This window comes from Dendropsophus ebraccatus, chromosome 11 (assembly GCF_027789765.1).
Source record: "Dendropsophus ebraccatus isolate aDenEbr1 chromosome 11, aDenEbr1.pat, whole genome shotgun sequence".
NCBI lineage: Eukaryota > Metazoa > Chordata > Amphibia > Anura > Hylidae > Dendropsophus > Dendropsophus ebraccatus.
In genome coordinates this window covers 20380072-20406251 of record NC_091464.1, presented here as the reverse complement: position 1 = coordinate 20406251, position 26180 = coordinate 20380072, and the positions used below count along the sequence as shown (strand labels likewise).

The 26180-nt window shown below is 47.4% G+C and overlaps 1 protein-coding gene and 1 long non-coding RNA gene across 2 annotated transcripts in view; one reads left to right on the top strand and one right to left on the bottom strand.

Annotated features, from left to right (window-relative positions):
* The window catches only part of LOC138767624 (uncharacterized), a 42865-nt gene that overhangs the window by 16060 nt on the left and 625 nt on the right, over positions 1–26180 (top strand). The gene's annotated exons all lie outside the window — the stretch shown is intronic.
* CAPZA1 (capping actin protein of muscle Z-line subunit alpha 1) overlaps positions 14522–26180 on the bottom strand; it is a 36425-nt gene continuing 24766 nt past the window's right edge. Inside the window, exons 4-10 of the mRNA XM_069945258.1 lie at positions 24480–24543; positions 21880–22086; positions 21724–21803; positions 21112–21190; positions 19331–19402; positions 16425–16487; positions 14522–16021 (exon numbers count right to left, since the gene is read on the bottom strand). Coding sequence (XP_069801359.1) covers positions 15881–16021; positions 16425–16487; positions 19331–19402; positions 21112–21190; positions 21724–21803; positions 21880–22086; positions 24480–24543 — 706 coding nt within the window. The 3' untranslated portion in view covers positions 14522–15880. The remainder of the gene's footprint in view (positions 16022–16424; positions 16488–19330; positions 19403–21111; positions 21191–21723; positions 21804–21879; positions 22087–24479; positions 24544–26180) is intronic.

Here is a 26180-nt window from a genome sequence, read left to right as displayed (position 1 = left end):
GAAGGGGATAGTTGTCATGTTTGTAGTAACCCTAATCCGACCCCCAACCCTAACCCTAATACTAAACGTTCGGATCAGGGTCGGGGGTCCGGTAGGGTCTGATTTTGACTGCTAGTAAGCCAGGAGTGGAACAGCCAATGAAATCTGGCCGGGGCGGGGCTTGCCTGGGAGCTGTGTGTCCGCCCCCAGCAAGGTCCCTTTGCGGTATGGGATTTAGTCACTACTCTTTCTCTTTCTGAGACCCCAGGACAGCAGAGGAGGGAGGGAGGGAGCGAGGGGAGCTGACCTCTGACCTCTACCTCATGATATCAGCACCTAGGAGATGACTGTGCACTACTCCTGTCAGAGGGGACAGAGCTGGTGAGGAGGTGAGGGGGCCAGGGCTGGGGTGAGGAGGTGAGAGGGCCAAGGCTGGGGTGAGGAGGTGAGGGGTCAGAGCTGGTGAGGGGGCAGAGCTGGGGAGGAGGTGAGGGGGCAGAGCTGGTGAGGAGGTGAGGGGCCAGAGCTGGTGAGGGGGCAGAGCTGGTGAGGAGGTGAGGGGCCAGAGCTGGTGAGGGGGCAGAGCCGGGGAGGAGGTGAGGGGGCAGAGCAGGGGAGGAGGTGAGGGGGCAGAGCCGGGGAGGAGGTGAGGGGGCAGAGCAGGGGAGGAGGTGAGGGGGCAGAGCCGGGGAGGAGGTGAGGGGCCAGAGCCGGGGAGGAGGTGAGGGGCCAGAGCTGGTGAGGGGCCAGAGCCAGGGAGGAGGTGAGGGGGCAGAGCTGGTGAGGAGGTGAGGGGCCAGAGCTGGCGAGGGGGCAGAGCTGGTGAGGAGGTGAGGGGGCAGAGCTGGTGAGGAGGTGAGGGGGCAGAGCTGGTGAGGAGGTGAGGGGCCAGAGCTGGTGAGGGGGCAGAGCTGGCGAGGAGGTAAGGGGCAGAGCGGGTGAGGGGGCAGATCCGGGGAGGAGGTGAGGGGGCAGAGCCGGGGAGGAGGTGAGGGGGCAGAGCCGGGGAGGAGGTGAGGGGGGCAGAGCTGGTGAGGAGGTGAGGGGGGCAGAGCTGGTGAGGAGGTGAGGGGGGCAGAGCTGGTGAGGAGGTGAGGGGGGCAGAGCTGGTGAGGAGGTGAGGGGGCAGAGCTGGTGAGGGGGCAGAGCTGGTGAGGGGGCAGGGCTGGTGAGGGGGTGAGGGGGCCGGTGAGGAGGTAAGGGGGCAGAGCTGGTGAGGGGGCAGAGCTGGTGAGGAGGTGAGGGGGCAGAGGTGGTGAGGAGGTGAGGGGCCAGAGCTGGTGAGGGGGCAGAGCTGGTGAGGAGGTGAGGGGGCAGAGCCGTGGAGGAGGTGAGGGGGCAGAGTCGGGGAGGAGGTGAGGGGGCAGAGCTGGTGAGGAGGTGAGGGGCCAGAGCTGGTGAGGGGGCAGAGCTGGTGAGGGGGCAGAGCTGGTGAGGTGGCAGAGCTGGTGAGGGGGCAGAGATGGTGTGAGGAGGTGAGAGGGCCAGGGCTGGGGTGAGGAGGTGAGAGGGCCAGGGCTGGGGTGAGGAGGTGAGAGGGCCAGGGCTGGGGTGAGGAGGTGAGAGGGCCAGGGTTGGGGTGAGGAGGTGAGAGGGCCAGGGCTGGGGTGAGGAGGTGAGAGGGCCAGGGCTGGGGTGAGGAGGTGAGAGGGCCAGGGCTGGTGAGGGGTCAGAGCTGGTGAGGGGGCAGAGCTGGGGAGGAGGTGAGGGGGCAGAGCCGGTGAGGGGGCAGAGCCGGTGAGGGGGCAGAGCCGGTGAGGGGGCAGAGCTGGTGAGGAGGTGAGGGGCCAGAGCTGGTGAGGTGGCAGAGCTGGCGAGGAGGTGAGGGGCCAGAGCTGGTGAGGGGGCAGAGCCAGGGAGGAGGTGAGGGGGCAGAGCCGGGGAGGAGGTGAGGGGGCAGAGCTGGTGAGGAGGTGAGGGGGCAGAGCCGGGGAGGAGGTGAGGGGGCAGAGCCGGGGAGGAGGTGAGGGGCCAGAGCCGGTGAGGAGGTGAGGGGGCAGAGCTGGTGAGGAGGTGAGGGGGCAGAGCTGGTGAGGAGGTGAGGGGGCAGAGCTGGTGAGGAGGTGAGGGGGCAGAGCTGGTGAGGAGGTGAGGGGGCAGAGCTGGTGAGGAGGTGAGGGGCCAGAGCTGGTGAGTGGGCAGAGCCGGAGAGGAGGTGAGGGGGCAGAGATGGTGAGGAGGTGAGGGGCCAGAGCTGGTGAGGTGGCAGAGCTGGCGAGGAGGTGAGGGGCCAGAGCTGGTGAGGGGGCAGAGCCGGGGAGGAGGTGAGGGGCCAGAGCTGGTGAGGGGGCAGAGCCAGGGAGGAGGTGAGGGGGCAGAGCCGGGGAGGAGGTGAGGGGGCAGAGCTGGTGAGGAGGTGAGGGGGCAGAGCCGGGGAGGAGGTGAGGGGGCAGAGCCGGGGAGGAGGTGAGGGGGCAGAGCCAGGGAGGAGGTGAGGGGCCAGAGCCGGTGAGGAGGTGAGGGGGCAGAGCCGGTGAGGAGGTGAGGGGGCAGAGCTGGTGAGGAGGTGAGTGGGCAGAGCTGGTGAGGAGGTGAGGGGGCAGAGCTGGTGAGGAGGTGAGGGGGCAGAGCTGGTGAGGAGGTGAGGGGGCAGAGCTGGTGAGGAGGTGAGGGGCCAGAGCTGGTGAGGGGGCAGAGCCGGAGAGGAGGTGAGGGGGCAGAGATGGTGAGGAGGTGAGGGGCCAGAGCTGGTGAGGGGGCAGAGCCGGGGAGGAGGTGAGGGGCCATGGTAAGGTGGTGAGAAGATGAGTGGTCAGAGCTGGTGACAGAAATGCAACGTCCTGAACATCCTTACAGGGAGAGGAGCAGCAGCATGCTGGGGCCCAAGGAGAGGAGCCCATGGATTTGCCTGTAGTGGGGGCCCTGGAACTTGCTGTCATCTGACTGGTAAAGATCACCCAGGGCACAGCTAGCTCACACTGCCTAAGGCTGGCTCTGCAGGGGCCTACCAACAGTCAGGAAGGGGGAGGGGTCCACAGGAGAATCCCTGGCTCTAGCTTTGTTATCTCTCTACTACATGAATGTGGAGCCTACAGATAGTTGTTATAATTAAAGGTAATGGCCCATCAGGTTGGTTCGCTTTAAGTGTTGCATATGAATAGACTGGCACGGGGAAGCGGGTGCTGTGGTCCTTTTTTTGACCCGCAGCCCAGTTACCGTGCACAGGCAGGGGCTGAAGCCCTGGAGACGGACGGCCCGCTGGCCCCCAGTGGGAGGAAGCCCCACCCCTCTATGACTTGACTATATTAATTCTAACAGAGACGTGTGACAGAGTGACAGGCCCACCTCCAGTGCTTTAGCCCCGGCCGGTGCTCAGTAATAGACCAGCGGTGTGTTCGGGAACTGGGCCACAGTTAAAAAAAAAAAAAAAAAAAGGACCACGGATCTGGCTTTCCCATGCCAGCGATGTTCTATTTATATGCAACACAAAGCGAATGTGCCTGATGGTACATTCACTTTAAATATGTCTGACATATGGACAGGTAGGTACCTGGACAACATACAAAATGGAGTAAGGGCCCATTCACACTGAGCAAAGGTGGCAGGAATTCCAAGCGGAGCCTGCGCCGTGGACACGGCTTGAATTCCCGCCTATCCCATTGTTTTAAGGGGATTTCTTGTGCATCCCTGCTCTCCGCTGAAAGTCAATTCTTTGGGCGGGGAGTGGAGGCACGTGAGAAATCACACTGAATCAATGGGACTGGCGGAATTTCAAATAGCGTCCACAGAATTGGTGGCAGAACCCCTTTAAGCCCGCTATTACACAGGGAGACTTAAAAACGAGTGCGGTGGCAGCGAGCGGGTAAGTGCCGGGGGGGGGCGTCTGGGTGATCGTTAGATCGTCCGGGCAGCCCATAGAGAATAGCGGTGGTCTGGTGCCGCCGCTCCTGTTCCGCGGACCCAAGGCAGCAGATCGCTGCTATCAGTCGTTTGTCTTTCAACATGATTAAAGACAAACCACTGCAATGATCAGACGACAGCATTCATGTCGGCTGATCGTTGCCTTCTATCACACGGGACGATTATCGGCCGATAATTGTTCCGTGCAATAGGGCCTTAAGATATAACATTGGTCAGTAGTCATCTGATGTTACATTGATGAGAAAGATTGATATATGTTATACTGGAATATGAATAAACTTAAGTATCCTATACAATTGATGACTTACTATAGGACAGGCCATCGATATCTGATTGTTGGTTTTAACACTCTACAGCAGGGATGGGGAACCTTTGGCCTTCCAGAGGTTGCAAAACTACAATTGCCATCATGCCTGGACAGCCAAAGGCTGGGAATTGTGGAATTGTGGTTTTGCAACAGCTGGAGGACCGAAGGTGCCCCATCCCTGCTCTACAGAGTAATATCACACGTGGTATTTTTGCTGTCTATTTTCTACATGGTATGTTTGGGTGGAATGAATGAGGTTTTAACAAATGTCAAACACATGCTGTGGAAGTTTGTGTGCCTAATCTACTCTGGATTTATTGCAGATCCTCCCCATTAAAGGGGTACTACAGCAAAAAACAAACAAAAACAAACAAAAAAATATATGCACAGAGGATAAAGGTAACGCGCCCACTGGGGAGCTATCAGCAGGTTAGATTTGTCTAAGCTGATAGTTACCCTTTAACTTTGATAAATTAGTACCAGCCATGGTGTCTGCTGTGAGGGAATAAGGATTAAAGGGGTTATCCAGCGCTACAAAAACATGGCCACTTTCCCCCTACTGTTGTCTCCAGTTTGGGTGGGGTTTTGAAGCTTAGTTCCATTGAAGTAAACGGGTCTTAATTGCAAACCGCACCTGAACTGGAGACAACAGTAGAGGGAAAAGTGGCCATGTTTTGGTAGCGCTGGATAACCACTTTAAAGGGGTTATCCAGTGCTACAAAAACATGTCCCCTGTCTTTCAGAGACAACAGGACTCTTGTCTCCAGTTCAGGTATGGTTTGCAATTAAAAGTGAAAACACAGTTCCACTGAAATAAATGGAGCTAATTGCAAACCACACCTGAACTGGAGACAAGAGAGGGGGAAGAGTGGCCATGTTTTTGTAGCACTGGATGTCCCCTTTAAGCTCCATTCACTTCAATGAAACTGAGCAGCAAAACCCCACCCAAGCTGGAGACAAGAGCGGTGCTGTCTCTGGAAGAAAGTGGCCATGTTTTTGTAGTGCTGGATAACCCCATTAACTCTATGTGCACTAGTCACCTTCCAGCACCCCGATACTCAAGCAAATAGCATACTCGCTCAGAGACCCTAAGAAAGTACTTTAAATGACAGCCTTGGTTGACTATCCGTAAAAGATAAAACTTATATTTTATTGGATATCGAGTGCATATAATCTAACTGGAGATTATGATGCCCTGACTTGTAGGGGTATTAGGGCTATCTAGGTAGTCGAAACTAAGCCCTGTTGTGTCCCTGCCTATAGCTCAATCGGACTGCCTGGTATGGGCGTCCCCTTAGGCTGACCCTATATATCCTAGATGTCTGTCAAGTAGAGATGATCGAACCGGGTTCGGGTTCGAGTCGATCCGAACCTGAACGATCCGCATTTGATTAGCGGTGGCTGCTGAACTTGGATAAAGCTCTAAGGTTGTCTGGAAAACATGGATACAGCCAATGACTATATCCATGATTTCCACATAGCCTTAGGGCTTTATCCAACTTCAGCAGCCAACGCTAATCAAATGCCGAAAGTTCAGGTTCGGATCAACTCGAGCATGCTCCAGGTTCGCTCATCTCTACTGTCAAGGTGTTGATAAAAAAAAAAATAGACCTAAACTGTGATACGCAAATGGTGGAATCTGTTTTGTCAAGCAGAGTTGTATGTCACACGATTCTGTGTGATCTGCTAATTGTTTCTGTAGTCGTCTTCGGCAGTCCTCCCGGTTATAGGGGGAATGCTTAACCCCTTAGTGACCGCCGATACGGCTTTTTACGGCGGTCACTAAGGGTCCTTATTCTGCTGCCATTAGCTTTTTACGGCGATGGCAGAGAATAAGGCTGCGGGGCCGGGACGGCCCCCACCCCATCCCCCCGGCTACCGGAGGTAGCTGAGGGGTTGGGGCAGTGTGTGGGGTCCGTCCTGCCCCCCCCCCCCCAACCGACGATCGCCGCTATTAACGTTATAGCGGCGGCCGTCGGTAAAGGGGATTACCGGTGCTGCCGCTGCCTTTCATCTCCCCCCGCCGTGAATCTACGGCGGGGGGAGATGAAATAAGTGTCCCCCAGACCTCAGATCAGCCCCCCCTAGTAGGGCAATCACTAACCCCCCTCCCCCGGCGGCCATCATTTCCAAGATGGCCGCCGCCATCGCTGTGAACCGACTAATGTCTGTTCACAGCGATGGAAAAGTTAAAATGAATGAAAGCCCCATGCTCTCCGCCACCGGAGGTAGCGGAGAGCATGGGGCAGTGATCGGGGACCCCCTGTGGGGTCCCGGTACAAGCGATCAGCGGTATATACTATATACCGCTGATCGCTTGTACCATGTGCTCCCGGCACTTTTTATCCCCTGTCACCATGAATGATTGGTGACAGGGGATAAAAAGTGATGTCCCCCCACCCCCCAAGTCGCCCCCCACCCCCCCTGTCACCCCCGTCCCCCAGTCATCCCCCCTTCCCCATATACTCACCTGATCCTGGAGCTCCATCCTCCTCGATGTCCTGGCTGGTTATGAAGTGCGCATGCGCTTCACAACCAGCCAACTCTGAAAATTTAAAGTGACAGAGACCAATTTGGTCTCTGTCACTGAACTATGATTACTGTGATAGTAAATATCACAGTAATCATAGTAATACAGTGAAAATGAATGTGTAAAGTACAAAAAGTGACAAACATACAAAAAAATAAAACACACACTTTTTATTATAGTAATAATTGCAGTTTACTCCCAAATTACCCCTAACCCCTCCCCAGATTACCCGTAACCACCGCATGTTGCCCGTAACCACCGCACGTTGCCCCTAACCACCACACGTTCCCCGTAACCACCGCACATTGCCCGTAACCACCCCAAATTGCCAGTGACCCCCTCCAGATTGCCCGTAACCACCCCAAATTACATGTACCCACCCCAGATTACCTATAAGCACTTCAGTTTATCAGTAACAATCCCAGATTGTCTGTAACCCTTCCAGGTTGCACATAACCCCCCCAGATTGCACGTAACCACCGCACGTTGCCTCTGACCACGCCACGATACCTCTGACCACCGCACGTCGCCTCTGACCACCACACGTCGCCTCTGACCACGCCACGGCGCCTCTGACCACCCCAAATTGCCAATGACCCCCTCCAGATTGCGGTGCCCATGTCAGATTACAGGTACCCACCCCAGATTGCCTATAAGAACTTCAGTTTATCCGTAACCACCCCACATTGCCCTTAACCACCCCACGTTGCCCGTAACCACCCCAGATTGTCTGTAAGCACTGCAGGTTGCCCGTAACCACCCCACGTTGCCCGTATCCACCCCAGATTGTCTGTAAGCACTGCAGGTTGCATGAACCAGCCCACGTTGCCTGTAACCACCCCACGTTGCCGTAACCACAGCAGGTTGCCCGTGACCACCACACGTTGCCCATAACCACCACACGTTGCCCGTAACCACCCCACGTTGCCTGTAACCACCCCAGGTTGCCGTAACCACAGCAGGTTGCCCGTGACCACCCCATGTTGTCCGTAACCACCGCAGATTACCTGTAACCACCTCTAGATTACCCGTAACCACCCCAGGCTGTCCGTAACCACCCCACATTACCTGTAATCTCATTTTTTTTATTTTATTTTAGTAACTGCGCTATTCTAATAACCGTTACTAGCTGCGGTTTTGCTCCTGTAAATTGGCGCTCCTTCCCTTCTGAGCCCTGCTGTGTGCCCATACAGTGGTTTATGCCCACATATGAGGTACCGTTGTACTCAGGAGGACCTGCGTTACAGATTTTGGGGTACGTTTTCTCTCCTGTTCCTCGTCAAATTGAGAAATTTCAAACTAAACCAATTAAACCATATTATTGGAAAAATTCGAGTTTTTCATTTTTACTGGCCAATTTTGAATACTTTCCTCTAATACCTGTGGGGTAAAAATGGTCACCACACCCCAAGATGAATTCTTTGAGGGGTGCACTTTCCAAAATGGGGTGATTTTTGGGGGGGTTCTCTTCTGCTGACACTACAGGGGCTCTGCAAATGCACCTGGCGCTCAGAAACTTCTTCAGAAAAATCTGCACAGAAAATGCTAATTGGCGCTCCTTCCCTTCTGAGCCCGGCTGTGTGCCCATGCAGTGGTTTATGCCCACATATGGGGTACCGTTCTACTCAGGAGAACCTGTTTTACATATATTGGGGTGACATTTTTCTCCTGTTCCTCGTGAAATTGAGAAATTTCAAACTAAAGGAACATATTATTGGAAAAATTCGAGTTTTTCATTTTTACTGTCTACTTTTGAATACTTTCCTCTAAATACCTGTGGGGTCAAAATGCTCACCACACCTCAAAATGAATTCTTTGAGGGGTGTACTTTCCAAAATGGAGTGACTTATTGAGAGATTTTACTCTGCGGACACTACAGGGGCTCTGCAAACGCACCTGGCGCTCGGAAACTTCTTCAGCAAAATCTGCATTGAAAAAGCTAATTGGCGCTCCTTCCCTTCTGAGCCCTCCTGTGTGCCCATACAGTGGTTTATGCCCACATATGGGGTACCATTGTACTCAGGAGAACCTGCGTTACAAATTTTGGGGTACTTTTTTCCTCTTGTTCCTCGTGAAATTGAGAAATTTCAAACTAAACGAACATATTATTGGAAGAATTCGAGTTTTTCATTTTTACTGTCTTCTTTTGAATACTTTCCTGTAATACCTGTGGGGTCAAAATGGTCACCACACACCAAGATGAATTCTTTGAGGGGTGCACTTTCCAAAATGGGGTGACTTATGGGGGGTTTTCTCTCTGCTGACACTACAGGGGCACTGCAAACGTACCTGGCGCTCAGAAACTTCTTCAGCAAAATTTGCATTGGAAAAGCTAATTGGCGCTCCCTTCCTTCTGACGCCTGCTGTGTGCCCATACAGTGGTTTACGCCCACATATGGGGTACCGTTGTACTCAAGAGAACCTGCATTACAAATTTTGGGGTGCTTTTTCTCTCATATTCCTTTTGAAAATGAGAAACTTTAATCTAAACGTATATATTATTGGAAAATTTAAATTTTCCATTTTTTTACTGCCTAATTGTAAATACTTTCCTCCAGCCCCTGTAGGGTTAAAATGCTCATTATACCCCTAGATTAATTCTTTAAGGTGTGTAGTTTCCAAAATGGGGTCACTTATGGGGGTTTTCAGGATACCAGACTTCTAAATCCATTTAAAAAAAGAACTGGTCCCTAAAAAATCTGTTTTGGAAACTTTCACGAAAATTTGATAATTTGCTGATAAATTTCTAAGCCCCATAACACCCTAAAAAAGTAAAATATGTTTACCAAATTATGCCAGAATAAAGACATATTGGTAATGTGACTTAGTAACTAATTTATGTGCTACGACGTTCTTTTTTTTAGAAGCAGAGAATTTCAAAGTTCATAAAATGCAAATTTTTTCATGATATTTTGATGTTTTTCACAAAAAACACACAAAGTAGAGACCAAATTTTGCCACTAACATAAAGTGCCATATGTGACGAAAAAACAATCTCAGAATCGCTAGCATACGTTAAAGCATCACTGAGCTATAAGCTCATAAAGTGAGACAGGTCAGATTTTGAAAAATTAGCCTGGTCATTAAGGCCCAAACTAGCTGCAGCACGAAGGGGTTAATGACTAGAGATGAGCGAACCTGGAGCATGCTCGAGTCGATCCGAACCCGAACTTTCGGCATTTGATTAGCGGTGGCTGCTGAAGTTGGATAAAGCCGTAAGGCTATGTGGAAAACATATAGTCATTGGCTGTATCCATGTTTTCCAGACAACCTTAGAGGTTTATCCAAGTTCAGCAGCCCCTGCTAATCAAATACCGAACGTTCGGGTTCGGATCGACTTGAACCCGAACCTGGTTCACTCATCTCTATTAATGACCCTGTCTTGTCATCCGACGTGTTTCCCCCAGTATGTGACGCTGGGTTCCTCAGGGAATAGATGGGTCCATTCTCAGATTCATATAAAGTCAGTCAGTCACTGTTGGAGATGACAAGTCATATTGGCCAAGAATTTGTCTTGTTAGTATAGTGAGTATGAATAGGATAGAGGAGAGAGTCTGAAAAAGATTTACCTGGTAGAGTATGGATAAGAACCCCCTAGTTATGACAGTGTATAGTCAAAAGATGGCAATTGGATGCTTCGTATAACTGTATGGGAAAAGAATGGATGAAAACTACAAGATCAAGGTACATGTAGGAGTCAGATTGTCATCTGCACAGTTGTACTTACAGATGCTGAATGCACAGAAAACCTAAAGATGCAGGTATTCCTGTATGTGTTGTATACTATAGTCCAAATACGATCAAGTCCTGGTTATGACAAAGGGCTGAACTGTATGGGATGCAGAAGTGGACATAAGTTGATGTACATCCTCTCCTATTAAGCTTGCCTATGTATGAAAGAAATTGGGGCCTGTATAGCATGTGTCATACATATAAAACATGTAATAAAATATTCCACAGTAGGAGGTAGTATAGTACAAATTACAGGGCCCGGGTGCAGAATGTATCTTCTCTCTGGACAAAAATGCCCAAGCTAAAAAGATGGTTCGGTTCTTAGAGTTCTGTTGCTATTGTTGATATCACTGTAAGGGCTAGTTCACACAGAGCAAAAACTGCGGAATTATGTGGCGACTCTCCGCCAAGAAATCCCACCTTGTTAACTTACGGATGGAAAAAATGGCGCAACCTATTGCAGGAGATGTGATCTGATGGCCATAGAGAGTCTTCAGAGACCTTGGCAGATTTATGCCAGCAGGCACTAGAGGCAAGAGCACCCTCTCTCTTTGGGAAGAATGTGCATAGGGTGAATGGTGTCATCCTTTGTGCGTCCTGAAAAATATGAACACTCCTGACATCTAGTGGCTGCAAGCATGTACCTGCCTGAAGTCTAGAAGATGATTGGTACTTTCTAATCAACTAGTGCCAGAGATTTGTCATTTACTTCTATTAAAAAAATCTCAAGTCTTCGAGTGCTTATCAGCTGCTCAGGCCAGGACATAGAGACCTATGTTTTCCTTATGCAAGAGACCACTGCTAGCATGCAGTGCTAGATTCCTTAGATCAGGGGTCTCAAACTCAATTTACCCGGGGGCCGCTGGAGGTAGAGTCTGGGTGAGGCTGGGCCGCATCAGGGTTTCCACAAGAAAAGCTCTTACAAAAACATTCCAATGTCATCAAATGGTTTCTCTCCCCCATGCTTTTCTCCGCTGTTTTTCTCCCCCATCCCCATGTTTCTCCCCCCTGCTTCTCCCCCATGCCCATGTTTCTCTCCCCCATCCCCATTTTTCTCTCCCCCCTGCTTCTTTCCCGTTTCTCCCCAATCCCCATGTTTCTCTCCCCCATGCCCCTGTTTCTCTCCCCCCTGCTTCTCTCCCCTGTTTCTCCCCCATCCCCATGTTTCTCTCCCCCATGCTTTTCTCCGCTGTTTTTCTCCCCCATCCCCATGTTTCTCCCCCCTGCTTCTCCCCCATCCCCATGTTTCTCTCCCCATCCCCATGTTTCTCTCCCCCCTGCTTCTTTCCTGTTTCTCCCCAATCCCCATGTTTCTCTCCCCCCTGCTTCTCTCCCCTGTTTCTCCCCCATCCCCATGTTTCTCTCCCCCATGCTTCTCTCCCTGTCTCTCCCCCCGTTTCTCCCCCATGCTTCTCTCCCCCATCCCCATTCTTCTCTCCCCCATGCTTTTCTCCCGTTTCTCTCCTCCATCCCCATGTTTCTCCCCCCCCCCCCCCTTCCTCCTCACCTCCTCCGAGATAGTCGCCGCTGCTGTCCGCCTCACCTACTGGCCGCCCGTAGGGCCCAGACGTGCTCCTCCAATTAGCGGAGACCGGGAGCGTGGTGCGCTGCGGCGGGCCGTAGCGCACGAGTTGATTGGATGCGTGCATCACGGCCCGCCGCAGCGCACCGCGCTCCCGGTCTCCGCTGATTGAATAGGAGGAGCACGTCCAGGCGCTACAGGCGGCCAGTAGGTCAGGCGGACAGCAGCTGCTGGCAGCAGCGGGGCAATCTGCAAGCCAGATGCAGCCATCAAAAGAGCTGCAACTGGCTCGCAAGAGCGGGGCAGACGACATCTGGACTCCAGGGACAGCGCACACCACAGCAGCACCTAACTCAGGGGCCCGCTGGGCCCCGAAAGTGACGTGCTGCAAACTAATAATGTGGCGGCATGGCCCCCCCCGGAGCCTCGGGCCGCCGCCCAAACCGCCCACATTATAATACGCCACTGTCAGTGACACAGGGCCGCACTTACAGTAAAGTTACCATTGAGATGGGGGCCACAAACTAGTGTCTCGAGGGCCGCAGTTGGCCCGCGGGCCGCAAATTTGAGACCCCTGCCTTAGATGGAAAGGACGTCCTTTGAGGATCACCTTGTCCACACCAGAAATACTCTCTACAAGACACAGGGCAGCATACTTGAGTTAGGTACGGACCCCAGTAGGACAAAGCTACAGTTTGCCTATGTATCCTACTGTAATGCACAGCTATGCTGGGAAATCCTGGGAGGTCTGTTCAACCCAGCGCAGGGACCTGGGACCTCGTACTACCCTAGCAGGACAAGTATCTTGACACTGTAGGGCATAAGGCGGTCAGATCAAGTAAGGGATCTATACGTGAGTAGGAATATCTTCTTTTTTCATTCTTCACTAAGCTATTCTGGCAGAGTACACTGCTACATTGGACGGGGCCCCCAAGATGCTCCTCTACTCTCACTTGTACAGTTACTGCTTCTTCAACCGCTTGCCTGCACCTGCAGTTACTAAAGCCTTATTGTTGTATTGCACTGAAGATTTTAAGTAAACGGACGTTATTCTGGTTATGCTACTGGACTCTGCCTATCATTCTGCACCTACACACCAGGTTACACTTGGGGTTTTCAAACCTGCGGAAGCTCATACAGTGACAAGTGGTGTGTACTGTCTCTGGTGACTACCCGCTCTGACATCATATGCAACAGCGTCTGCTGCACATAGTTATGCTCAGCCAATTGCATGGCTGAGCAGCTGATAACGCGCTGGAGAGGGCCCGGCGTAAGAGGCTGGAGCAGTCAGGCCAGCCTCTTGAAGACAACGTGTTTGACTCAAGATGGCGGCCGGGGTCGACAGATTTGGTGAGTATACGGCATCACACTTCCGGGTGGGGGGAAACGGGGAAGGGGGCCATTCACTTAAATAACACACATTACAAAGTTATATAACTTTGTAATGTGTGTTACTTAGTGAATAAATGTTGAACACAGCATTACCCCTTTAAGTGGCCCTATAAGTCAATGTAATGACAAAGTAAAAAAACAAGTCAAGAATCCATCCATCTTTGGCTGGTCTCCCTGAGTGATCTCCTGTGTGTTTCCTGTAGGGTAGATCCAGGGACACTTTTGGTAGAAATCAAATTTTAACCCTTGATGTCACCAAGGTGGAGCTTCTCTCATCCAACACTTGTTTCACATGGATCGGATGACAATGTCACTTTATGCTGATGACTGTGCCGTTTTGAATAAACTGGTGGCCATAAGGATATGGTTTAACAAATTTGGTATAAAGGACCACAACTACAGCACAACACTCCTGGTTACAGAACAGCATAGCTGTTACTGCATTTTTAGGCTATGTTCACACAAGGTAATTTTTTGCAAAGAACTGCTGCTCTTTTCAATGAAAACAGTGGTCGTCCTTTCCGGCCTGGGCTGCACTGCACTGATTTCAATCCAATGCAGTTTGTTGCATGTGCACGCCACACAGACAGTGGCCGTTGTTCCCCCTACGGCTGCACAAATAATTCACAGGTCAATTATTGGCGTCCACTAATGCATGAACAGCAGCAGTCCTAGCACTGTATGGCCATTCTGAGGGCCATACATTGCATGGATGTCAATGGTTAAATAGATTGCAGGCACACCCAAATGTGCCCGCAATCCAAATAAAATCAGGTGATGTTCCTGCGGCCGATATGGAAATATGGGCCACAGGAACATGTCAAACAGAGGTTGCTGTTAATACACTGTGTGAACATAGCCTTAGTTAAAGGGAACCTGTCATTACATTTGTGCTGCCCCAACCATGAGTTATAAGGGTGATCTCTGGCAGCTTCTCCCTGCCGCCTGACTACTAGATCTCTATACAAAAACAGGAATAAAGCTATCAATCAATTGGATGGGAAGAAGCCTGTATAGACTACCTCAATGACTTGTGATGACAGGTTCCCTTTAATGGCGGACTGATCCTGGATTATTCTTACCTACAATGTGGGACAGATTAGAAGGTAACGTGTTAGCTTTAAATACCCAGTTCCAGATCTTGCTGTCCATCACATGTACGGCACTGTGTACACAGGCAATGTTGTACTCTTGCATATTTCACTTTGGTGCAAATCTTTATTTATGATTTATACACTTCTTAAATCAAATGTCCGTATAACTGTGGTACAATTTTAACGTGCCACAAATCCATTAAAGCGCTAGAAGATGAAGACATTTGCATTTTTTTTGTTTCTAAGCCTTATCCTCCCCTAAACCGTCTGAAAAGTATAAAATAAAAAAAAATTGACTTGTTTCAACACAATGCAGATTGCTCGTCCCTAAAGGGGGGAAAGAAAGCAAAGAAAGGTCTATTCTTATTTAACAAGTTTCAAGTTTTCATTTGGACTTTCAAAGGTGACCAATGGAAGATATAAGAGCAGAGATTGCAATATTCAGTTTTCTTCAGGTCTGCTATCAGAGCCAAACCAATTCGATTAAAGTCTACCTGGCAGCCATCTTTTCTTACCCAATATTACCAATATACAAACCCATTTTAAAGAGAGTGTTTCTGCGAGACGCTAAATAAACGTATATCGTCTATTTTTGTAGCCAGGATTTTAAAACAAACAAACAAAAAAAACAAACTACTACAACTAGGTATAAAGGGAGCGAAATGAAACTATTCCTAAATGCCCAAGCTTTAAAAAAGCAGCTGTCATGCCCAATAGCCCAGTCTTATACAGCACTAGATCTTGTGTGGCATTTACTGAACTTAATTCACATATACTGGAAGGAATCGATCATTGCAAAAAGTTCAATGCAAAGAGAAAACCAAGGAAGAAATTTAGTTATAGTCTTGGGGTAGTTGTGGGGGGAGAAGGGGGGATAAACCGGCCCCTTGAAATTGTCTAGTATTCTAGCAGTTTAGAAGTGCTGAGATGGGTAATGAGGATAACTAGTCACACTATGCAGGGCTAGATGTAACAGGTTGAAATGACTACACTGGGCAACTAGATTAACACTACAAGTGCCATTGACTTAGCAGAAAACATTCCTTGTTTTATCCCCAGCTCTACTGTAAGAGCTTAAAAGAGCGTCCAAAGCTGGTAAGTTTTCTAACATCAAGAAGTCAATTGAAAAAAAAAAAATTAAAATAAAAAAACTGAACCCAACATACACAGTGATCACATTTACAGGCTTCTGGGAGAAGAATATAAAACAAAGCCGATTGTTCTGCAGCGCTTCTGGGTTAGAAAATACAATAACTTTGTAGGCCCTAGCAAAATATCACATTATATAAACCCCGATTTTTTTTTTTTCCTTTTAACCCCATCGGTGCAGTAGGACATCCAGAACAAGAAAAAAAATTCTGCAGGCCGTTCTGGCACATAAGGGGTTACACAGCATACGTGTAAGACCAAACACTTCCGACTTTGCTTTGCACACTAGACATTGCTGTTGCTCTTTAAAATGATCAGGCGTTCTGCATTTCTTTGCCAATCTTGTAACTGAGGATTTTGTTCCAGTCGATCTTGGTGCGGGTGACGGGCAGCTGCCGACGTAAGGCTTTGAAAGTGGTGTCTGACATTGTCTGATAGTTTTCACTTATGGCAGTCTGTGGGGAGAAGAGAAGTCAAGTGGTTACCAATGCAAACATAGAAGCTAGAATAAGAAACAGCGTCTGCTTTGTGGCACACACGCTGCCATATGGCACACTCCACCAGCTTGATGGGATGACCAGTTCGACCCTATGTACCCTATATGTATGTGCATTGCATATATATCACCCCAATGGAGTGCACTCTGTTAAGGCAGTGAAGCGGGTGCCAGCAGCTGGAGACCGAATCCACGTCTCCCCATAAATAAATCAAGAAACCCGCGGCACAACCAAAACGTGAAAAAAATCCCAAAGTGTTTTTATTCCATGTAGGCAAAAAAAATCCATGCATGGATTTAGAGATATATATATACATTTTTTTTTATATATCTACGTGTATATTAGGTGAGATGCCGCTTACCTGGTAATCATTTTCTGCTTGCTCTATAATCTTTATAAACTCCTTGGCAGTTTGCGCCTCCCCCTAAAATGAAATAGGATAAAGCAGTCAGTGATGAAATACATTAGGGAAAAAAAAAAAAGATGGCAACTGTATGTAAGACATACTTTTCTAATGTAGGGACTTGTTCCTTTAATTCACAGGGATTCTATACAATATATATATATATATATACCAGAATGCAGCATATGAGCAGTAATGCTAAAGCTGGCCATAGACGTACCAGTATCTCCCTTAAGGCAATTAACTAAAAAGGTGCTAAAAAAATGAGTAAAGGCCGTATTACACGCCATGATATTTTGGGGGAAGCGAGCGCCGACCTCACAGGTAAGCGTTCACTTCCCCCTTGCTCCACCGCTCACTGTCTGGGCTATTACACACACAGATCCCTAGATTGTCCGGGCGGCCCACTAGAGTCAGCGGACGATAATCTTTGGTGTAATAGGACTTTAGGTTGCTACCTACAATGGAGGAACATAGACTATTTTTTTCCAGGTCTTGCTTGCTCTGTTCTTTTTTATTTTATTTTTTATTAGCACAACTCCATTAGTGCAGAGCTGTGATCTGTGACTACAGCTTAGCTACACTGTCTACAAGGGAGTCTGAGGTAGACCGAGGTAAACCTTCAGTCTCATCACTGGCTTAGACTAACTCCTCAGACTGACTGCTGTATATACAGAGGTATATACAGCTATATATAACACAGGTCCATCACATCTCACCAGGAACACAGTGCATGAAAAGATGATTTTTACACAGTGGCAACATCTCCATAGTGCCCAGGAGGCACAGGCCCTTATACTGTATACAATGCTTCACCCATCTGCTTAATCGTCCAAAGGGAGCATAAAGGGCAAGGGGTAATAAACATTCCCTCTACATGAGGCCTATATTAGCTCAGCCAGAGAAGAGCCACTACAAAGGACTGCCCTCCCTCTTTATTACAGACAGACCATTGATTTAAATGTTGGTGTATGGAATATTTATGTGGTTATAGCTCTATGATGCTTTGTGACATATTGTACTTTATGTTAGTGGCAAAATTTGGTCACTACTGGGTGTATTTTTTGTAAAAAAAAAAAAACCTCAAAATACGCGAGTGGTAAAAATATCAGAATAAATGTATTCTCTGGGTCACTACGATTACAGAGATACAAAATGTGTAGAGTATTTTTTATTTACCACTTTTTTCCTGAAAAAACAACAAAAACTGTCACCACATTGCAAGAGCCATAGTGTTCTTACTGTATGTTTTGCGGGTAACTTTCTGTGGGAAGATGTATACTTTTTATTGATACCAAATCTTACACATATATGACTTTTTGATCGCTAATGATGTTTTTTTTCCCTGAGGTGGATTGACAAAAATACAGCAATTTTGGTGTTTTTATTTTTTTTAAATCTCTTTTTACAGTGTGCACTGTGTGGTAGAAATAATGGATTGTTTTATAGCTAAGGTCATTATGGATATGGCGATATCAACCATCTATAATTTGTGGATTTTTTAAATGTTTTATGTAACAACTCATTTTGAAAGGAGACTATAATGTAATTTTATTATTTGGGGGAGATTTAATAGTTTTATTTTACACTTTTTCACTGCAATACTGTAGTGTATTGTATATGTCAGTATTAAGCTTAAAGGGAACCTGTCACCCCCCGTGCCGGGGTGACAGGCTCCCGACCCCCCGTTAGAGACCCCTATACTTACCTCATCCCACCGGGTCCCGCTTCTGGATTCGGTCGGGTCCCGGAGATCTCAGCCGCTGCAGCCCGGCGCGCGCGCTGACAGATGAGTCCAACGCTCATAGAGAATGACGGAGCGCTGGACTCTCCTGTCATTCTCTATGGGTGTTGGACTCATCTCTCAGCGCGCGCGCCGGGCTGCAGCGGCTGAGATCTCCGGGACCCGACCGAATCCAGAAGCGGGACCCGGTGGGATGAGGTAAGTATAGGGGTCTCTAACGGGGGGTCGGGAGCATGTCACCCCGGTACGGGGGGTGACAGGTTCCCTTTAATGTGTAGAGGCATTACCAAGGCAGGCCTGGGGGCCTTCAGAAGCCCCCCCACCAGGACTACCATGGAGACTGATCAGAAGTCACACCATGCCACTGATCAGGCGAGCAGACTTCCTCACCCTACTGGAATGGGTTAAACTACCTAGAGCAGAGAATCTCCACTCTGGGTAGTTACTGCAGGAGATCGGCTGTGATGCCAATGCCACTGGCTCCACATACACTTTTCCTGATCCCACCGACGGGATCAGAATAAGGCCCATTAGTGACCGCCATATCATTGTAAGAAGAATTACTCGGACATTTCCAATAAAGCTAGCACACACTTATAAGGGGTGAAAATGTACACGACATGTAAAATACTACACCGCTGCAACCTGCTGTCCATTTTGACAATTCAAAGTTTACAAAACGACACATGTTTTCCAGCAGTACTATGAAATAAACAATCCCAAATCTTTTATTAATTTAAGCTGCCACCAGTCAGGCTAATAACTGCTGAAAAGCAAAGGGAAACTACTGTCACTTTACTATTGCTGTAAATGCCCTTTTACACAGGCCTATAATCTGCCCAATCAGGCAGACTTCACCCTATGTAATAAGGCCAATGATCGGCTGATGAACAAGCTAACAATGACTCAGTCTACAAAGTCTAGCCTGACAAATCGAGAAGTAAAATGCATGCAGGGACCCAATTGTTGATGGGTCACATTAAGGTCATATAAAATGCAGCATTTTACAGCACACTGTTTTATAGGCAGGTCCAGAAATTAGGAATATTGAAGAGTACCTAACCAATAGATGGAGTATAATCCTGATGTGCATGTGTAATAACAGATGTTCTGTACTTACAGAGATAGTTAGGGATTCCTGCACATCTTTATGGCTAACCAGCTGGACGTTACCATCTTCATAGTAATGAACCTGCAAGAAAGACAGGTTATCCCTAAATTTCGTAAAGTATTATGGAGGCGTAAACTGCTAAGGCTACTGATTGGCTGCAGTGGTGATGTGGTATGTCATCACTGTAGTGCTGTAAAGAGAGCTGCCAGGAAAGGAACTACCCGTCTACTAGTTCTGTTTGTAAGAACAATAGTCATGCCACGTAAAGAAGTTATTCATTCACATTTCCAATAGATCTACTTCATGCTGGCATCAATTGTTAAAATGCCCTTTTATTTTTTAGGACGTTTCAGCGATTTTATTTTCTATTTGATTTACAGTGTACCTGTTTGTTAAAACTTTTAACATGTCATAGAGATGAGTCAATAGTTTTAGTTGGTACGAACTGAGTGTTCAGGCCTGCACAGATTGGGAGAACAAGCTGAAATGTGGTCCAATCCCGCTATGTGTTAGGAAAAAGACCGTCAGGCTCATAATGTAAGTATTTTTTTTTCTTAGGGTCCATTTACACAGAAAGATTATCTGCCAAAGATTTGAAGCCAAAGCCAGAAACAGACTATAAACAGAGATCAGTTCATAAAGGAAAGCCTGAGATTTCTCCTCTTTTCAAATCCGTTCCTGGCTTTGGCTTCAAATCTTTGGCAGATAATGTCAGATAACCTTTCTGTGTAAATGGACCCTTATGCTAAGTTTACACAAGGCGATTATTGGCCCGATCGTACGACTAACGATTTCGAAGTAACGATTTTTTTTTATAACGATCAGCGTTTAGATGGAACGATATATCGTACAGAAAATTCGTTTTGCGATCGCTTAAGCCTATCTCACACATCACACATCTCGCCTATCTCGTAAAATCAGTGAACGACTGTTTACGCGGAACGATCAGCAAATTCTTTGCGAACGACGATTTAAGAACATGTTAAAAGATCAAAATAAACGATTTATCAATCGTTCGCCGCGTTTACACGTACGATTATCGTTCGAATTCGATCGTTATCACGAAAATTCATCCTATAATTGTTCCGTGTAAACTTAGCATTACAGAGAGCGGGTGTGGACCTTACTGCAGCATGGTCCTCTCCCCGCTCGTTCTAGCGTTGGTATGGGTCTCACACCTGGACTGATCTATGACATGTACACTTTAAAAGGCCTTTTTGTTAGAAACCCCTACAAATCACCCCATTATAAAACCTAGACTCCTCAAAGTATACAAACTAACATTTAGGAAGTCTGTTTACCCTTTAGGTCACCTTCAGTTGCCCAGGCATGATGGGAATTGTAGTTGTGTAACTGCTGTAGGCTGCACTCTTAAAGGGGTATTCCCTTCTCAACTAACATCTGTAATCTAGCACTTTAAAGCAGTGGCGCAGTTGTCTTCCCGATCATTCAGATGATCGGTCAAGGTCAGGACACTCAAACCCAAATCCTTTGGACACGTAAAAAGTTTTTATTAGTGATAGGTACACTAAGTGGTTGGGAGAGTTTGGGAGTTGAATAAAAACGATTCTTTGCCCTGCACCAGTCACTGGCTGGATGAGCGGCCAGTCCATTAGCTGGGTCGTGACGTGTCAGCGATGAAGATCCCGGAGCCTGGCAGGGGTCCCAATGCCGGTCCTGCTACTCAGCTCGGCAACAGGTAAGTTAGTACTTGCAATCAATTTTTCCCAGTCAGATTTTATAAGTCAACAGACTTCTCTTTAAACTGTTATTTTTTTTTTAATATTTACCTGAATCTTCAGCACTCCAACCAGCTGAGCAGTAGACTGTGAAATAGTAAACTTCCACTCAGACCTCCAACGGCCATTCCTATTTGTAGAAAACAATTAGTAGATGATAGAGAATATAACCAAGCAACCTTGTAAGCAGAACACACACCGCAAACGGCTACATGGATAAGGCGTATAGGATGTGATGACGTCTTCTCCCTCGGCCCAAGATCCTGCGCACAAGAGTGCAACATGGGATCTTAGGACGGGGGTAAGCATTATGCATACATGTATAGGTAAACGGTCAGGAAGCCAACAGGTGGGCAGGCTAAGGTTGCAGTGAGAGGCCGGGGAACCAGAGAACCTCTTTTACATACTGTTTTTTTACAGATTATAAATAAATGGTGCAATGAATTGGCAAGAAAAGGGAAATCTTTGTAATTGTCATCAGAACGCCTCCACGTACAGAACAGCAGGGTTGTATCTGTTTTTACTTTCCCTTTAAGCAAGAGACATATGGTGCCAAGTAATGGTCCACTTTACATACTGCACTGGGAACAAAGCGTAATCCCTTCCGCTTTACAGCTGCCAACTTTACAGGGATGCAACTGAAATATCTCAAAATATACAAACCAGAAGTTTTTCGGCTGGAACTGGTGGCTCTCAATACAGGCTATTATTGTCTGCTGTCCGTCTATGGTCTTTGCATACACCTGTACAGGACAGATCAGTCAGTGGATGCAGATTGACTACTAGTTATGTGCTTGTAAAACAAGACAGATACTTAACAGTACAGACGCCGCTGGGATAGTGATCTTTCACATAGGCTCGTAACGCGCTGTCACAAGCGTCTCGCCAGGACTTTAAAGCAGGGTCTGTTTCGTCGGGATGAGCGTCGCTTGCATCTTTTCTCAGGTGGTCAAATTTAAAGGAAATCCTGTTCCGAGGATCCAAGAACCTGCCATTGCCCAGATCTCCATGTTCTGTAATAAGGACCTACATTAATGTGAAAAAAAGAAATGATTATGCATCAACAGATTATAATGTAATCCATTAATAAATGATGGACGCTTGTGACCCATCAGGAAGAAGGCCGTTCTTCTCAATACAGAGATTTCTCAAGTTACAACATCGATTTGTTCCCGGACAATTATTATAAGATGAAAACACTGTAACATGAGACCATAATGCTATGGAGACTGGAAAATGCTTCTACAGCCATGAAACCGAGACTGGAGATACAATACTGCACAGTGTGCCAGAAAAACAGCATGGAAGGGCCCTCACCGGGTATCCGGAGGAGCAGTACGTCCTGACACAGGTAAAGAGCGGTATAATAGGGGCACTAGTGTAGTGTAGGGGCAGTGCTACTAGAAAATCGGTGCACGGACTTCAGTAATACAAATGTTTTACCAGTGAAACATCCCAGCTTATTGATACAATACGTGTACCCCACACATTACAACGGTTCCTGGCATTGTACAGCAAATAGAGTTTCTAATTACTACTGTGCTTCTCCGACAACCTACCCCGAAAACTTTTATTGAGCAGGCTTGAAATATAAGCCCTACTCCAATATAATAAGCCCTAGTTATAGTCATGTGACCAGATCCCTGACACTGCATGACTGAGCATCAGCCAATCAGGGCCAGCCTTGATATGCTCCGCCCCCACCTGCTCAGCGCAAGCTGCGGGGGGGGGGGGGGGGGAAGAGGGGTAAGAAGATGCACAGTAGGGGATATTGAATATGGGGGATGGAGGGTACGTGAGCAACTACAGAGGGGGGAATGTATACATTATAAGGGCTACCTGGGGGGGGGGATGTATACAGTATGGAGGAACAACTACAGAGGGTGCAGGGAGGTATACAGCATATGGGGGGGGGCTTACTGCAGAGAGGGGAGGTATACAGTATGGAGGCCTAACGGCAGGGGAACTTACAGTATAGGAGCCTAACAGTGGGACATACAGTATGGTGGCCAACTAACGTATAAAATGGGGCTACAGTGTAGGGGCACAATGGGGGAGATTTATAAAACATGGTGTAAAGTGAAACCGGCTCAGTCGCCCCTAGCAACCAATCAGATTTCATTCCTCACAGACTCTTTGGAAAATGAAAGGTGGAATCTGATTGGCTGCTGGGGGCAACTGGCCCAGTTTCACTTTACACCATGATTGATAAATCCCCCCCACTGTGTTTCTCTGAAAATAAGACTTACCCAAAATAAGACCTAGCCCTTTTGTTTCGGAGAAAGTAATAATATAAGAAATATTTTTGCCGAAAAACAATTGTATGTTAAGAATACTGTAAGCAGAAGCTATTGTAGCTTGAGAGAACAGGGTAGTAGGTGGTAAATGTATCACCGGTGGGAGTGAAGCATAGCCATCTGACAAGTCATTTTATGGGCAAAGATTCAGTATAACGTCATGTAAAGCTCTGCTGATTCTGGGTTTAGGAGTCCAGTGGGCGGTCCTATTGAGTGACTGGCAGCTATGCCAGTATTCGTGCATACAGAACTGTTCAGCAGATTCTTATTTACAGAGAATGCAGGTTATCCTGAATCTTTCTATAACATTGTATATGACACCGCACAGCCTCGTGTGGTTTATATTATGTTGTCGGTACACTGAACAGCATTTTTACAGTAACAAGTTCCCTTCAGATAACAGCTTGTGTTACATAAGGGAATTTTACATAATGGAGGCATTAGATACAGACTATAAATGCCAAGGATCAGAGTACACGCAGGAACATACTGTTGGCAGTCACAGGAAGACTCCACTTTGAGCGCAACATGAAATCATGTCAGAATAATATAAGAATAATTGAGAAATACCGGTAATTTCTGATGAGCTCAGAACAAAGTGCTATAATAGATTTACCATTACACTGGAGATGAATCATCCAATTACTTGTCAAACATTAGCTTTAAAGGGGTACCCTGGAAAAATGTATTTTCTTTCAAATCAACTGGTGTCAGAAAGTTATATAGATTTGTAATTCGCTTCTATTTAATCTCCAGTACTTATGAGCTGCTGTATGTCCTGCAGGAAGTGATGTATTCTTTCCAGTCTGACACAGTTCTCTCTGCTGCCACCTCTGTCCGTGACAGGAACTGTCCAGAGCATGGGAGCTTTTCTATGGGGATTTACTACTGCTCTGGACAGTTTCTGACATGGACAGAGGTGGCAGCAGAATGCATCCTATCCCACTGGACAGAATACACCACTTCCTGCAGGACATTCAGTAGCTGATAAGTACTGGAAGACTGAAGATTTTTAAATAGAAGCAAATTACAAATCTATATAACTTTTTGACACCAGTTGATTTAACTTTTTTCCGCTTGAGTAAAAAACAAAAACTAAAAATAAAAAACCAAAATTCTTACCAGGTCATCGTAACCTTCAATCTTTACAGGGGTAAACTGATCCATGTTGTACTGGGCAAATGCACTGTGAATAAAATATATAAGGGACAACAGAAGTAAGTTTCCTATTTTTCTGTAAATGATATTTATATATAATAAAGTCCACTAATAATCTAAGTACCCAGGCAGCTTGAACCCAGATACATTATCTATCATACAGTGGCTGGAAAATAAGACTCATAAGGATTTAACTGAACAGCCGCCTCATCCTCTCTGACCCATTGGTGTCCCTAACTATAAAAAAAAAAAAAACACAACTGCAAAGTGTAAACTGGGCTTTAGATTGTAATCACAGTATATGTAGGAAGATCTATCAACCAGTGAATGGTTACCCACAACAAAAAGTGAATGTTTACCCACAACTCTAAGGCTCATAAATGTGTTAGAAGATGATGTGAGTGGAGCTGGGCTTAATATGAAAAGCCTAAAAGGAAGCCGGGAACCAAATACGGAGGTAAACTATGAGCCCAAAATGCAGAAAGGTTATTTTTTTTAATTATTTTTATTTGGAGAATTTTTTTCCCTTTATTGGGGGGCACTACATTTAAATTTAAAGTTCCCTCTAAAGTTTCTCTTTGATCTATACATTGGGAAATTCTAGTTGCATGCATAGCTGTACGACTATACTTACAGAATCCTAAGCATATTGTAATAGAAATAGGAGGAATAAGATGGCTGGTCAAATCTGTGCAGATTTAGTTCTCAGCTCATGTTTAGAGTGGTCAGAGCTCTGTTTTACTGATACAGAGCTCCAAATCCTCAGCCTTATAAGCATAACATGCTAGCTACCTCCAGTCACCACTAGAGGGGGCATGGACCTTATAACTGAACACCATTCAGTATTGATTGCAATGATAAAGCAGTCCATGTCCTGGTAATGGAGCACACAGCCAGCATGGCACCAATGATACGTGTATAGGAATCCTCCATCCATGTCCTGGTAGTGGCAGCACACAGCCAGCATGGCACCAATGATACGTGTACAGCAATCCGCCATCCATGTCCTGGTAGTGGCAGCACACAGCCAGCATGGCACCAATGATACGTGTACAGGAATCCTCCATCCATGTCCTGGTAGTGGCAGCACACAGCCAGCATGGCACCAATGATACGTGTACAGCAATCCGCCATCCATGTCCTGGTAATGGCAGCACACAGCCAGCATGGCACCAATGATACGTGTAAAGGAATCTGCCATCCATGTCCTGGTAGTGGCAGCACACAGCCAGCATGGCACCAATGATACGTGTACAGCAATCCGCCATCCATGTCCTGGTAATGGCAGCACACAGCCAGCATGGCACCAATGATACGTGTACAGGAATCTGCCATCCATGTCCTGGTAGTGGCAGCACACAGCCAGCATGGCACCAATAATACGTGTACAGGAATCCGCCATCCATGTCCTGGTAATGGCAGCACACAGCCAGCATGGCACCAATGATACGTGTACAGGAATCTGCCATCCATGTCCTGGTAGTGGAGCACACAGCCAGCATGGCACCAATGATACGTGTACAGGAATCCGCCATCCATGTCCTGGTAGTGGAGCACACAGCCAGCATGGCACCAATGATACGTGTACAGGAATCTGCCATCCACGTCCTGGTAGTGGAGCACACAGCCAGCATGTAATCTTTCTAAGTGAATGTCTCTGCAGGG